Here is a 15,265-nt window from a genome sequence, read left to right as displayed (position 1 = left end):
GGACTCAGCTGGCTCAGTCCCGTCCCACCACGCTTCGTGTCCTGCAGACATGCAGCTTCTGCGTCCTCTCACTGTCTCACTGTGTGGGCCGTTATCTCTAGGACCCAGCAAACAATAAGCGCTCCCCGGGTGCTCCAGCCAGCCAGGCAGAGCTGGTGCTCCTCGTGCACACAAGGGAGCAAGCGTGGCGGCTCTGAGACTGAGGGCGAGTGGGGGTGGGTGGGGGCCTGGGGGGGCACTCACCAGGTTGACGGGGCTGCTGACGTTGCTGTTCATGAGCACCACCAGGCCGTTCACCAGGTCGCTAGGAGAGAAGGGAGCCGCTCAGGCGCCGGTGCTGAGCGTGCGGAGCGTTGCATCAGCACGGCCACCGCCCGGAAGGACGCCAAACCCGGATGGGAGAGCGTATGTCAGCCTGCATCCTGCATGTGGGCTGCAGCGAGCACGGGGTGACAGGACAGGACCCCGGGGCTGTTCGCCTGGGAGGGTGCACACGCAGACCAGGAGGAAGCTGAGTGACGGGGCTGAGGGCTCTACTTCTATCAATTTCTGAAACCCTTGCACTATCACAAGATAAACATAAACTGCAGTAGGCACAGGCCCAGGAACAATGGGGTTGATACAATTTCTGCTGAAAGTGCCCGGGACAGTGAGCCCAGGGAGCTGGCCCGTGGGAAGGAGGTGACTGAAAACAGTGGAACAGAAGCCCTCCGCACGGAATTCCCACCTGGCAACGCGCAGGGAGAGCAGACGCTGTGCGTGGAAATACGCAACCTGCTCCGACTCCCCGAATCGTCAGCTCACCCACCCACCCACGCGCCTCTAGATGTGTCAAATAACTCGTGATCCACCGGCCATGAAGGGGAAGATAAGTAAGCAGATTTACGCTTACCAAGGATTGTTTCTTATTTCCACAAGTTTTAAAGTGTGGCTCTGCTAAAAACAAAAAGTTACTTTGTAAAAATGACACCTTGCTGCTCTGCACTGCCTGCTTCTTCAGCGCTCTCCCTACACCAGCGGTGGCCCACGGTGGTCCGTGAGGTCCAAAAGGTTGGCGACCGCTGTCTCAGAGGACGCTGAGGTTCTAATGATCCAAATGCGGCCTAATTGAAACTCCCTCCTCCTCCCCGTCTCCCTTCATCATCACCAGAAAGGAGAGGTTACTATGACCAACTTCTAAAAGAAAACCTGCTTTTGCTTTCCTTTCATTGAAACTTTTTTTTTGGTGGGTTATTTAGTAAACAATTTTCTGGGTTTTTGTTTACAGCAAAAGAGTATTTTGTATGAGGAGCCTGAAGTCCGTTCTGTTCTCACAGCTTCAAGCACTGATGCCGACTTTTCCAGAAACAGACACAGTCCCTGCATCACTCTGCCAGTGCTGAGCTCACAGCACATTCTCTTAGGCCACATGTGTCAAACACAAGGCCCTCGGGCCAAATCCATCCCGCCAGGCCTTGCAATGTGGCCCGCACCGCGCTGTCATCACTGCACTCTGCTGCGTTTCCATCACAATGACAGTTTATGACTGTTCAGTAAACCATTCGGTCCGCGATTTAGGCTGGATTTTAGATTTTGGCCCCTTCTCTGATTGAGTTCGACACCCCTATCTTAGGCACACACCCCACAGGGCATACGATGCGCAAGCTGCCATTCAGCAGTCCCAGCTGTTTACTGCACCTGCAGAGCGAGGGGCCTTATTAAGCTACAAGATGACTGTTCTGCAGTCCAGCTCACTGGGGGAGTGGAGGCGGGTCGTGCATCTTGTATGTTAATAACTGACAAATTTTAAATACAAAATTGCGTAGATCACTCTCATTTAACCTGAAGCTCAGCTCTATAAAAGTGTCATTTTGACAAAGCGACTCTAAAAAAATCTAGAGCAGTGGTTCTCAACCTTCCTAACGCCGTAATCCTTTAATCAAGTTGTGGTGACTCCAACCAAAATTATTTTCGTTGCTACTTCATAACTGTAATCTTGCTACTGTTAATGAATCATAATGTAAATATCTGTGCTTTCCGAGGTCTCCGGCTCCACAGCAGCGGCTCTCCACCTGTGGGTCGGCATCAGGAAGGTTGAGGACCGCTGCTCTAGAGTAGGGATGTCGAACTCAATCAGAGAAGGGGCCAAAATCTAAAATCCAGCCTAAATCGCGGGCCAAATGGTTTACTGAACAGTCATAAACTGTCATTGTGATGGAAACGCAGCGGAGTGCAGTGATGACAGCGCGGCGCGGGCCACATTGCAAGGCCTGGCGGGACGGATTTGGCCCGCGGGCCTTGTGTTTGACACATGTGCTCTAGAGCAAGCCGCTGCTGTGCGTGCGGATGAGGACGCGGTCTGACCGCGGGTGTTGGTGCCTGTGCCGACCTCCGGGCTGAGTGCTGACCGCGGCAGTGCAGTAACTGCAGGCTCAGACACTGCACTGAGTGCAGCAAGGAGATTCTGCTGCTCAGTCAGAAACAGCTTTATCAAAACCGCAAACTCTGGTAAGGGAGCTCTCTCGGTGAGTCCTGAATAACGGACAGGAAGTCACGAGCCTCCTCACCTCGCCTCTATGACATGAGATGCGAACATGTCCAGCGGAGGACGTTATGAAGGAAGGGCTCTGGGAAAGGGCTGTCAGTCACAATTCCAGTGAAACTTCCAAGGCCCATCCTCAAACTGTCCGCTGGCGTCTGAGTTGGCGACCACGTGCGTGAGCCGCGCCCATCAGAGCAGGCAGGCAGCATGTCCCAATGTCCCAAGCTGGATGGCATGCGACACGCGCATCACTAAATTCGTAAAACATTTTATCCCCAGCAAGTATCTGAGGCTCTGCTCAATGATCTCCTATCTCCTGCCTTGAAATAATGAGAATAGTGAGGTTAGGCTCCAAAGACTTCCCTCCACCCTGTATCTCTCACTGCGTTCACAAGGGGTCCCAGGGGAGCGGTGTGGGGACACTGGCGAGGGGGCTCCGGGAAAGTCAGCGAATGCAGATGCTAGACCCCTCAGGAGGGGGGAGCGCACGATCACAAAAGGACGGCGCCCGTACACGAAGTCCAACGAGCACACTGCGGACCAGTCATTTCATTGCTAGCTTTCCCAGTGGCCAGGTAAGTTTCTACTGAACGAGTACGAAACATTTTACATAAATGTTTAAGGCACGCCTTAAAATTAAATACCCACTGGATTTTGAAGTTACTTATTACATGTTCTTACAAGCTAATATCTTTTTAAAGTTTGATGCTTTGTAAAACACTGTGTAATATAAAGCAAGAATCTCGTGATCTGTCCACAATGTGTTAATATGGTCGCAGTACAGAAATATCACTCTACCCTGGACCCTCATTATCAGACAAGTCTGAGTGACCACGCTGGCTGAGGGCAGGGCGGGGGGCTGCCAGACCTGCACCCCACTGCCACCCACTCACCGCTACAGCACACCGGATGGCCTCAAGACGCCAGGAATAGCACTTGCCGGCTGAGAGGCATTCCAGGGCATCTAACAATTTAGGGTACCACGATTTACAGGGGATTCCCAGTAACTGCCAGCTGGGAGCGGGTCTGGGGCTATGGAACTGTTTACATGGTGACTCTTCTCTCAGAACCAAAACTGCATTTTAAGTCAGTCACCGATGGAACGGACCGACAAAATCCCCACACCAAGAGGGCAACGAAAATCACCGCGTGAGACTGCGGACCAAGTGCTCAAATGTATTCCAGGCAGCAACACTGCAGCAGCGAGACACTCTCACCTGGCCTTGGGGAGGACATCCGTCCACCCAGACGCCACGGTTAAAGTGGGTCAGCTTCTTGGGCCTGTGGGTTTGTTGGATGATCAAAACCGAATCTTGAACTAAACTCAACTGCCCTCAAGCTGGGCAGGTTTACCTACAAGACACCAGGTGGCAGTAAAGGGCTAGCACAGGAGTCCTAAGTCAGAAGCAAGATGCACACTTTCCACTTCCCACAGGTCTGGGAGCCATTCACAGAGCGGAGCTGCCATGGGGCCTGAGGAAGGCTGCTTATCACAGACACGGCCCGCAGGGCCCACACGGCCCAGCTGCGCCACCGCCAGGCCCAGCGCTCCCAGCGGGCCGCTGTCTTACCTGACGTACTGGAAGGCCCTGGTCTGTGACCCAGATCCGTACACCTAGGAGGAAACAGACCGTTAGGCCTCGTGTGGGTGCTTCAACACTGTGCCCAAAGGTGAGCAGGGGCAGAACTACGCATGCCTGTGTGTATTCACACGTATGGAGTTCTTCCTCAGAAGACATCACCGTGACGAGCCAGGCAGTGTGTCAGGTTCTGGGACAGGAGCCAGCAGATGAGAAACCTGCACACACACGGCACGGGGGCCGCCCACCTGGCCCTCCGTGTCGGGAAGCTGGGCTCGGTCAGGCCAGGCCACAGGGCCTCTGCCGGGACCCAGCATAGGTGTGTTTACAACTAGTTCCCTAGGTCATCCCAATGCGTGGCCAAGGCTGAGAACTAGCCAGGCGACTCTGGGTAGAGCCAGGAGGCGGGAGGGAGGGGGTCTCATGCTCGTTCCTGTCCACTGGATGCTTCCACGTCTCCGCCTCGTACATGCTTTCCACCTGGCAGTGCTCCTCACCTCAGGGACCAGTTCAGACGCCACTTCTTTGGGACACCTCCCCTGGCTCATTCCCAGGAGAGAATTCTCTGCCCTTTTAGGGACAGTCCTCCGCTAATGGATTCATACCAATTTCCCCGGCTGAGAGCTCCCTGGGCCAGGAATCGGGGCCGACTCACTTTGCCCTCCTGCAGCCCAGCACAGCCAAGTGCTCAGCGAATGTGTGCAACACTACAGGGCCCGGGCACTAAGCACCGGGTGCAGGTCACAGCCTGGTCACTCAGGGCTCCCAGACGGAGAGGCAGGCCGCTGCGCACAGGCCGGGGGGAGCACCCTCGGGAGAGCGGGGAGCACCACCACCCACGTGGGGCCTCCAGTGCCTCGGGGCCTTTCATCTGCCCTTGGACAAAGGGCCCGAGTTAAGAGTCACTACAATCCCACACGACTCATATGAGGAGTAAATAAAATGCTAACTTTGGACTGGTCTTAGAAGTGTGGCTTCCCCATAATTTCCTTTGGAAAAGCAAGGGTGTTAAAATGACAGAGACCCAGGTTCAAACCCTACGTCTGCCCCACGTGGGCTGACCTGGGACAGCACCTCAGGGAAGCTCTTTCCTCGCCTGCAACCTGAACAAACAAGCCGGCGGCACAGCAGAAGCAACCGCGCTCTGATGGCATTTGCGTGATCCCATGCTTTAACTGTACTGTGAACTAAGGTCTCTTCAAGACAAGCTTAATGAACTCAATAAGCAGCTCCCCCGTGTGACTCACACAACTAGGCAACAAGCAGACAGACATGGGCATGTCACTGTGCCCACAGGTACTGCAGACAGGTGTGCCTGCTCAGACTGCACTCCACTGCCCTGCGCCTTTACATACCGTAGGTGTGTGGCACCCTGCACATCCCAGCAGCATTGGCTCACTGTGTCTGTTACAAACTTTTTCTTTATTATTATACTAGAGGCTCCGTGCATGAAATTCGTGCAAGGGGGTGGGGGGAGGCAGTGGGTGTCCCCCAGCCCAGCCTGCACCCTCTCCAATCTGGAACCCCTCGGGGGGTGTCTGACTGCAGGTTTAGGCCCGATCCACAGTGGATATCCCTCTCACTGCAGGATTGACTTCAGGTTGGTCAAGCCTCTGGTCCTTGGAATGTGACGGATCCAGGGTTTTTATATATTAGATGTTCCAGTGATCTGTAATCAGTGATTTTTTTTTTTTTTTGTAATCTTTACCCAAAGATATGTTTTTAATGATTTTTAGAAATAGAAGAAGGGAGGGAAGGAAGGAAGGAGGGAAAGAGAAACAGTGACCAGTTGCCTCCCACATGTGTCCCTGCCGAGGATCTAACCCACAACCCAGGTGTGTGCCCTGGCGGAGAACTGGACCTGCAGCCCTTTGGTACAGGATGAAGCTCCAAGCAGCTGAGCCACTGGCAGTGAGCTTTATGTTAATGTCGTGACAGAAAACAAGCACGTCCTGAAAGACCTGGGGACCCGCCACCTGGCAGGTGTCAGGAGACCACCTGCAGTCCTGGGCATGTGTCCAGCTCTCGCCGGCACACAGGCTGGAGCTCCCGATTTCTCTTCTGAGGCTCCCTCTGGCTGCTGGGTGGAGAGTGATTAGGGGCCACAGCAATAAAATGGAAGCGGGCGGAGGCGTGGACCAGGGCAGTGGGAGAAGAGGTGAGAAGGCACCGGGATCCACTTAGGGCAAGGCCACTAGGATGTGTGGTGGATCCAACATGGTGTGAGGGAGAGAAGACTGAGTGTGTGTGATCAGTGTGCCTGTCCTCAGACACCAAGGCACCGAAAGAGCTGGTGTGTACTGAGCGTGGAGGGGAGACAGCGGCTGGGGCAGCCAAACCTTGGCTGGGGTCTGAATTCACCTCTTCCCTACAATGTGTCAAACAAAACTCACCTGAAAAAGCCACATCGTTTTTTAATTCTAATTTGGCAAAGCTTCTGGTTCTAAATTGGTGGCGGTACAGCAAACACATCTAAGAACGGTGATCAAGAGAGGAGGCTCTGGGTTCAAACACAGCCGTCAACATTTGGCCACCTCAGCGTGGGCACCTTATCTAATCTCCATGCTGCCGTTTCCCATCTGGAGACCAGGCATGTAAGCCGCGGGCAGCCCCGCTGTGAGCACTGAGTGAGTTAAAGGTACTGACTCCATTAGTAGACAGCCAGAGAAAGAAGGTGGATGTGTGGACAGATGGATTCGTATGTCCATGGAGCCATATTCCCCCAGGAACAGCCTTAGCTGACCAGCAAACTGCCCTGCAGAACTATCTGAGTCCCACCAGGCACTGCGCTCTCAGAGCCCCAGGTGAAGAGCAAAGAAATGGAGGTGGGAGGCAGGGAAAGGCAGGAGGAAAGAGAAGCAGGAAGAAGGGAGAGGAGGGAACTGAGGATTAGGCAAACCCGGAGAAAACGGTCTGAACTTAACCAGCACACTCCTGGCCTAGCAGGCTGAGGGGGTGCCTGAGGGCCCTGAGCCACACACTCGGACCACTGACCCCAACCCACCATGTGGCCCCAGGCTCGAAGCTTCCTGGGTGCCCAAACCAACCAGACAAATGCCTATTTCTCGACCACCTGAGCGGCCCCTGAGCACAGACACACCCTGACTGTGGCCAGTGGGATAAGCAAACATCGGGAAGGTGTTTGCAGGCAGGCCGGCACAGCAGACAGACCGAGGCCTGGGCAGTGTGGACCACGCCCGCGGCCCATGCTCTATGTTCTCGGCAGGCTTGGAAAGCAAGGCCACCCAAGTGACACCGGTCATCCCTCTCCCGGATCCTGTGCCCCCGCCTCCCCTCCCAGTCACCAGAGTGCAGGGACATACAGAAACCCCAGGCAGCCGCTTCAGGAACGTGACCCTGAACCAGCAGCACGCACGCAGCACCTGAGGCTGCACCTACCGTGAGCGGCTCCCCCTGGAGCGCCTGCAGGATGAAGTTGCTGACGACCCGCCCGTCGTTCATGTGCATGCGCGGCCCAAAGGTGTTGAAGATCCTGGCCACCCGCACTTCGACGCCCTCCTGGACAGGGAGCAGAGAGAGAGAGAGATGGCTTAGCGCCGTGCTGCTGGGAGGCAGTGCATCCCCAGTGCCCTGCACATAAATATGCCAGAGACGCTCTGCTTTTCCTTCCACGTGAAAAAGGCTGTTTTATTTTTATCATGTGCTATGTGCTTGCAGTAAACGCACCTGAAGGCTACACAGTCACACCGAAGGAAGTCAAACATATCCCACGTCTCACCAGGGGCCGCGGTGTGAGCTCTCTGGTAGGGCTCCTGCACTGCCTCTCACCCGGGGCCGCGGTGTGAGCTCTCTGGTAGGGCTCCTGCACTGCCTCTCACCCGGGGCCGCGGTGTGAGCTCTCTGGTAGGGCTCCTGCACTGCCTCTCACCCAGGGCCGCGGTAGGGCATCAGCACCACGTCTCACCCGGGGCCGCGGTGTGAGCTCTCTGGTAGGGCATCAGCACCACGTCTCACCCGGGGCCGCGGTGTGAGCTCTCTGGTAGGGCATTGCTTTGTGTGAGCTCTCTGTTCGGGCATCGCACCACGTCTCACCCGGGCCGCGGGTGTGTGTGAGCTTCTGGTAGGGCTCCTGCACCGCGTCTCACCCGGGGCCGCGGTGTGAGCTCTCTGGTAGGGCATCAGCACCACGTCTCACCAGGGGCCGCGGTGTGAGCTCTCTGGTAGGGCTCCTGCACCGCGTCTCCACTCGGGGCCGCTGTTTGAACTCCTCTGGGAGGGCTCATGCATTCCTCTCACCGGGGCCGCGGTGTGAACTCTCTTGTTAGTGATCAGCACCAGTCATTCCCCAGGGGCCACGGTGTGAACTCTCTGGTAGGGCATCAGCACCACGTCTCACCCGGGGCCGCGGTGTGAGCTCTCTGGTAGGGCTCCTGCACCGCGTCTCACTAGGGGCCGTGGTGTGAGCTCTCTGGGAGGGCTCCTGCACTGCCTCTCACCCGGGGCCGCGGTGTGAGCTCTCTGGGAGGGCTCCTGCACTGCGTCTCACCCGGGGCCGCGGTGTGAGCTCTCTGGTAGGGCTCCTGCACACCTGTGTCTCCACAGTTTCTCCCCGTAAATGTTTATTCAAATAGGATCGTGTTATGCTCAGTCTTTGATAATTTTTTTCACATATTTTTTGCTAATTTATCAATCGAAGATTTATTTTTAAAAATTATTTATTTATTTTAGAGAGCAGAAGGGGAGAGAAAAATACCGACTTGTTGCTCCCTTACTTACACATTATTGATTGATTCTTGTATGGGCCCCGAATGGGGATGGAACGGCAGCCTTGGCATGACAGCATGATACTCTAACCAAACGAGCTACCTGACCAGAGCCCTCAATAGTGATTTAAAGGTCAGTGAATGTTCAATAGCTGACCTGAGGAGAAACGAATCTTCCCCTTGGGAAGTAAGGGACACAGAAACATTCTTAAAGAGCTACCTTCTGCCTCTACCCCACCTGTTACGCTCAAAACTAAAGACAACAGGCCACCCCGAGCTGACGACTGGCTGAAGGGCCGGAAGATGAGCCAACACAGTTGAACACGCTCTTTCCATGGTGGGAGCCAGACATTCCTCTTCTTCTGTGCACTTTTAAACTTGCTTCTATCTTTATTACAGTAAAAAAGGGGACAGGAGAGAGGGAGAGGGAGAGAGAGAGAGAACACCGATTGCCTGTCTCTGTACAGGCCCGACTGGGGATGGAATCCACACCGGCCAGAGCAGGAAAAGCGTGTTTTTAAGTATGTAATAAAAAAAGCATACTTTTAAACTCTAAATGTCTTCTTTAAACTACCTTGTTTAATTATGAATTTCACAGACGTTTTCATAGATACAAAGATTAGATGTTTTATTATAAATGCATTAGTGGACTTTCCCAGCGTATGTGTTCTAACCGGTTGGATCTACCAGACTTCAGGCATACATTTCTGGGGCCCGAGGCAGGAGCATGGTGTGAGGACTGGGCTCCACGCTCCTCGGCTTCCACAGCCCCCACTCACCCTGTCAGAGGAAGGCTGGAGAAGAGAGCACCTGCCTACGGGCTAGGACAAAACGAAGCTGGCACTACCCTCAGCACAAGCCCAGCAACACTTCTGTGTTGCTATTGTCACTCCTGGATAAAATAGTTTTTTCCTTCTCTCGTTTTACCACCTCAAATCTGGCACAAGCTGGGAGCCAACAGACCCTTAGCTAATGAGGTTGTGCAGCAGAATACCCCCCCAGGACAATGAGCTAAAAGCAATCGGCTGCAGGGACCCAAAGGCCCACATCAGGCCTCAAAGAGGCTGGAGCCCCAACCCCACCCCGACTGGCCACCTGCCCACTGCCCTCCCCTCTGTCCCACCCACTGGCCACCTGCCCACAGCCCTCCCCTCTGTCCCACCCACTGGCCACCTGCCCACAGCCCTCCCCTCTGTCCCACCCACTGGCCACCTGCCCACAGCCTCCCCTGTCCCACCCACTGGCCACCTGCCCACAGCCTCCCCTGTCCCACCCACTGGCCACCTGCCCACAGCCTCCCCTGTCCCACCCACTGGCCACCTGCCCACAGCCTCCCCTGTCCCACCCACTGGCCACCTGCCCACTGCCCTCACCCCATCCCTGGTGTGCTGCTTCTACATGTGCTGAAACAGGACATGGTTGGGATGATGGCCCCAGCACATGGTTAACTTTTAGGAACCGATGCACTATATTTCTGCAAAATCCTCCCAGAAATACATAATTAAAACCCTTTCACATGACCTTTCAGATTCTTAGGACTGAGCTGTTATACTTGATCCAGGAACTTGAAATCAGCCCCTTTCTCTACTGATCAGAGAATATTTCAAAAAATATGGGGGGAGGAAGGAAGCAGGGACAGAGGTGTTGAATTCAACAGAAAATAACTCAGAGGTTTCGACTTGTGTTTCATTGCTAAGACGAGGAAAGCATCAGAATGGGAGAAATGGACTTCATTCTAGGAAGAGGCCAGAAAAACAGGCAGAGCCACATGCTTGGCAGGAGGGTCACTGGGCTCATAAGGGCTGCAGCAAACTCCCATCCTCAGGCTCGTCCCAGCACGTGGCTTCCTGAAAAGCAGAGCTCTGGCCACTCCATAGGGAGCTGCTCCCATTCAGACGTCACCTAGGTGACGCAGGACCACGCCTGGGACAGGTGCAGCTGCAGAGAAGGTCACAATGATTTTTCAACAACTCTGGCTCTCAAGCCCAGTTTGCACCAAGACTAGCTCCATATTAAGCCTCACCTCCCAAATCAAATCAGCACAAACCCAGCTTCCCCTCTTGAGACCCGCTCCCCCCTCGTGCACCGGCTCTTCCCATGCAGCATCAGGACCGAGGCACCGGTGCCACCGCGTGCACCCACCGGCCACCTGACACGCAGCCCCTGGGCTTCCTCCTGAGGCGCCCTGCGCAGGACGGCGGAGAGTCAGCAGGCACCCACGTGCGGCTGAGGGAGGTGGTCTGGTGGCACCACATCCTGAAGGAAAGTATAATTCTCCCACCTGAGGAGAGGGCCAGCGACCCACAGCCTGCTTCAGCGGGTAAAAACCAGGCACATGCCTCTTTAGGAGACCCTCCTCTGAAGGACCAGTGAGAGCAACACAAGCTGCTGACCCCCATGGGGTGCATGTTTCACCCTGGCGAGGCGGAGGGCCTGTGCCACACGGCCGGGCAGGGCGCTGTTTCTCCGTGCCCGGCCCTTGTCCCAGCTGGGGGTGACTCACTCACTCACTGGTTTCCAAGCCTCAAGACGCTTATCAAGGGCCAGCACAACTCCGCAGGAGCGAGTCACACCTGTAACCCAGCGGCCACCTGGGGCACACACAGGAGCCCGGGAGGCCCTCGCCAGCTGCACATTCCTGGGAAGGCACGAGATGCCAGATTTCAGATCATGATCTCTGGAATGGGACAGTAATATCCACCTCCCAAGTTTAAAGAAAACACAGGAATCTGCTTCGAAATGCCATCATTCCTGTCTATTTCCATGTGACAGCCCTAAACCTGGTATTTGCCCTGGAATTTGACCTCCTTCTTTGATTCCACTAAATCGTGGTGCAATGGGAACCCCAAGTGAAGTATCTCAGGAACATTCCACCAGGAGCCTTTACCGCCTGAGGGTGGCCACAGCGGAGGGACTGGGTACTATACAACCCCGGACAGGGAAGGGGCATCCGAATGCCTCTTCCGCATCTGCCTCAGCAGGAGGGGCGAGGGCTGGGGAGGCAGGCGGTGCAATGGAGGGACAGGGCTGCCTCCCTCCCCAACCTTTCCAGGGACAGAGACGTTACCAGCAGGGATTAAATGGCTCTCCTTCTACAGTTCCCCTGTGGCCGTTGCTTGGCAAGCCGGTTTCCGGCCTGAACTCGGCAGTGTGATTGGTCACTGTCCTCACTGACGGAAGGTGCGGGTGGGGCAGAGAAGCAGGGTGCAGGGAGAGCAGCGCTCACAGGAGAGGACCGCCCTCCACTGTGTGGACTGCCTATCCCGAGAAAGGCCCCGGGCGTATCTCATTAGTTCTGTCCTGTCCCCACTAGTGCTCTAAGCTTAGAATTTTGGGGAATATACAGGTCAAATTGTATATTTAACTAGTGCTCTAAGCTTAGAATTTTGGGAATATACAGGTCAAATTGTATACTTAACTAGTGCTCTAAGCTTAGAATTTTGGGATATACAGGTCAAATTGTACACTTAACTAGTGCTCTAAGCTTAGAATTTTGGGATATACAGGTAAAATTGTACACTTAACTAGTGCTCTAAGCTTAGAATTTTGGGAATATACAGGTAAAATTGTATACTTAACTAGTGCTCTAAGCTTAGAATTTTGGGATATACAGGTCAAATTGTACACTTAACTAGTGCTCTAAGCTTAGAATTTTGGGAATATACAGGTAAAATTGTATACTTAACTAGTGCTCTAAGCTTAGAATTTTGGGAATATACAGGTAAAATTGTATACTTAACTAGTGCTCTAAGCTTAGAATTTTGGGAATATACAGGTAAAATTGTATACTTAACTAGTGCTTTAGCACTTCTTAGTTGGGATTCAGGAATCTGTAGTTTAACAACTCCACCAGGTGTTTCTCATCATGAGAGAAGTTTGGGGAACACTGCCCTAGAGCATGCAATTCCCGCTCGGTGTCCTGCACGGGGAGGCCACACCCGTCAGGGACAGCAGCACCTGTCTGCCTAGCAGTCTCCCCCAACAGCCCTGCTTCGTTGTGTGGTAACCATGGGGCCCCAGTGCTGTACACAGCAGGCTAAGCTCAAGTCCAGGCCAGGAGGGGACACCTAGGAGGACAGCGGGCACGGAGGGCGGGTGCCCAGCCAACAGACAGTAAGGCTGGGCAGATGTGAATGCTACCAAGAGAACACTTGACTTGTTTCAGCTGCTTCCTGAGTGCTTTTAAAAACGAAAATATAAGGAACATACCAACTATGTTACTTTTTAGTATTCTGAGAGTAAAACAAGCCATTCCCTCAGCCACGGGCTAGATGACTGTCGGTGCTCATGCCTCTGCTCTGCTGGTCTGGTGCTAGGAATGGCGGCCTGTTTGCTGACCCTGCCCAGTGGGTGGGCCACACATCCGTAGCATCGGGCTCCGCAGGGCAGTGAGCTGGCCATACCCACCAGAGGGAGAAGTCCCCACATTGACAGACCCACCACACCCAGGGCACAGAGCCCCCTTTAGTGCCTCTCTGACAAGTTAAAAGTATTCGCAAAAGATGCTGTGCCCCTGACCTCACTTCCATCTCCCATCCCCTGGAAGAAACCCAAGGGAGCATCTCTCTGTGCTCTAACATGGATACGTGCCACGGACTTTTGTTCTGGCAAGTTAAATCCTATTTTGAATACATTAGCATATTTCATGAAGAGAGACTCAGAAGAGAATTCTTTGTAAAAGAGAAACTATAAAAAGATTATTCCTACTTGTATTTGTCTTGTTTATATTTTCAATCCTTATACTGATTCAGAGTAAAATATATCCACATACCATCTGGGAGAGAAAACAATGATTTATACTTAAAAAGTGGGAACGTCATTATGTATTAAAAATATCTTATTAAATAATTAAAATATGCCAAAGACATATAATAGAACCCCACCCGATTCATCCTTCTTTCGGGCTATTTTGTTACATTCGTCCACGGACAGTTTTGAATTCCCCCTAAAAGCTGCTGTCCTGAAGGCCGATGCTAGCTGCTGCAGCTCCCACACGGCCTCCCCGCCCTGCGGAGAGAGGTGATTCCGAGCAGTGCGTGGCCTGGACCCGTCCCGGGTGTCACACTCCCCGCTGTGCACTAAAGGAACCCGGTGCCCTTAGACCCAGAGCTGTATCTCCTCCTGCTGGCCCAGCTTCCTCACCCCGACGGCCCGCCAGCATGGCAGGGAAAGGGGAGGAACACACCCTGAGGACTGCCAGGCCAGGGTGAAGCTCTGCTGATAGGCCTGGAGCTGGAAACAAGTTTTAGGGCCCACTCTTCCATCTGTAAAGGGGCCGTGGGAATGAGGGGAGAATAAACTGACTGAGCCTTGACACAGGCTGAGCCTATTAGAGACCAGCCCACTTGGCTGGCACCCTGTGACCCTGGCCACCGGTGTGTCTTTTCCGTCCTTTCAGCCATCAGCTGTGGGGGCCTCTTGTGTGAGGAGACATGCCACACCTTCCACAGAGGTCATCTTCTCGCGAGTGCGCCCTTCACAAGGACTCCGCTGGCAGGGCACTCAGCCTCAGACAGCTGTCCACAGGGGCTTCCGATGGGCACCTTCCTTCAGTTTCCAGGGCAGGGCCACCCATGCCATTCATCTCCCGGAACCCATGTGAGCAGAAGTGTAAATGCTGACAGTCCAGAGTGATACAGGTGCTACGCGCTGGAGCTCACCAACCAATGACGTGGCTGGCGGTGTTAAAGTGCGTGAAATGCGTGCCCTGCCAGCACCCAGAGGTGTATTCCAGTTCCTGGCATACAGTCAGCAAATGATGGCTATCTCTCTATATAAAAGCCAAGCGGCCAGAATGACCAGATGACTGGTCGCTATGACGCGCACTGTGGCAGCCAACCTGCCCAATCGGGTCCCGGATTGGACCGCCCCAACCTCTTGCAGCCCCTCCCCCTGGCTGACCCAACCCTGATTGGCCCCCCAACCACAACTGGGGGCGGGGCTGTCCGGCCTATGCCCACAGGCCCTCTCCCTGGCCAGATCCGCCCATGATTGGCCTCCCTACCCCGATCGGGGTGGGGCTGGCTGGCCAACCTCCCATGGCCCCTCTCCTAGCTGGCCCTGCCTCCAATCGGCAAACTACCCCAATCAGGGTTGGGGCCAGCTGACCTCCCATGGCCCCTCTCCCCAGCCAGCCAGGCCCAATGGGCCCCCATGGGGGCATGCCAGCTGGACCCCACCCATGCACAAATTCATGCATTGGGCCTTTAGTGTCATTGCTAAACTAGTAGCCCTGCACATGAATCCATGCGTCAGTAGTTCGCTGCCACCCTCCAGTAGCTCTCGGCCCACTGCCCCACCCTCCTGTAGCTCCCTCCGCCCCAGACACCCACTCATAGCTTGCTGCTCTGTCCCCTCCTGTAGCTCTCCGCTGCCCACTTGTAGCTCGCTGCCCCACCCTCCTGCTGATCAGTGATCTGGTCATTACACGGTTGGTCATT

General features: G+C 54.4%; 1 protein-coding gene across 9 annotated transcripts in view; it reads right to left on the bottom strand.

Annotated features, from left to right (window-relative positions):
- The window catches only part of UXS1 (UDP-glucuronate decarboxylase 1), a 103,816-nt gene that overhangs the window by 4,407 nt on the left and 84,144 nt on the right, over nucleotides 1–15,265 (bottom strand). For all 9 annotated transcript variants that reach the window (XM_036453981.2, XM_036453982.2, XM_045587266.1 and 6 more), the window contains 3 exons: nucleotides 7,501–7,620; nucleotides 4,093–4,136; nucleotides 244–304 (listed from right to left, as the gene is read on the bottom strand). In XM_036453981.2, coding sequence (XP_036309874.1) covers nucleotides 244–304; nucleotides 4,093–4,136; nucleotides 7,501–7,620 — 225 coding nt within the window. The remainder of the gene's footprint in view (nucleotides 1–243; nucleotides 305–4,092; nucleotides 4,137–7,500; nucleotides 7,621–15,265) is intronic.

The sequence above is a fragment of the Pipistrellus kuhlii genome, unplaced genomic scaffold (genome assembly GCF_014108245.1).
Source record: "Pipistrellus kuhlii isolate mPipKuh1 unplaced genomic scaffold, mPipKuh1.p scaffold_m20_p_27, whole genome shotgun sequence".
NCBI classification, from domain to species: Eukaryota; Metazoa; Chordata; class Mammalia; order Chiroptera; family Vespertilionidae; genus Pipistrellus; species Pipistrellus kuhlii.
The sequence above is the reverse complement of the archived record's forward strand: the minus strand, read 5'-3'. Positions and strand labels throughout refer to the sequence as shown.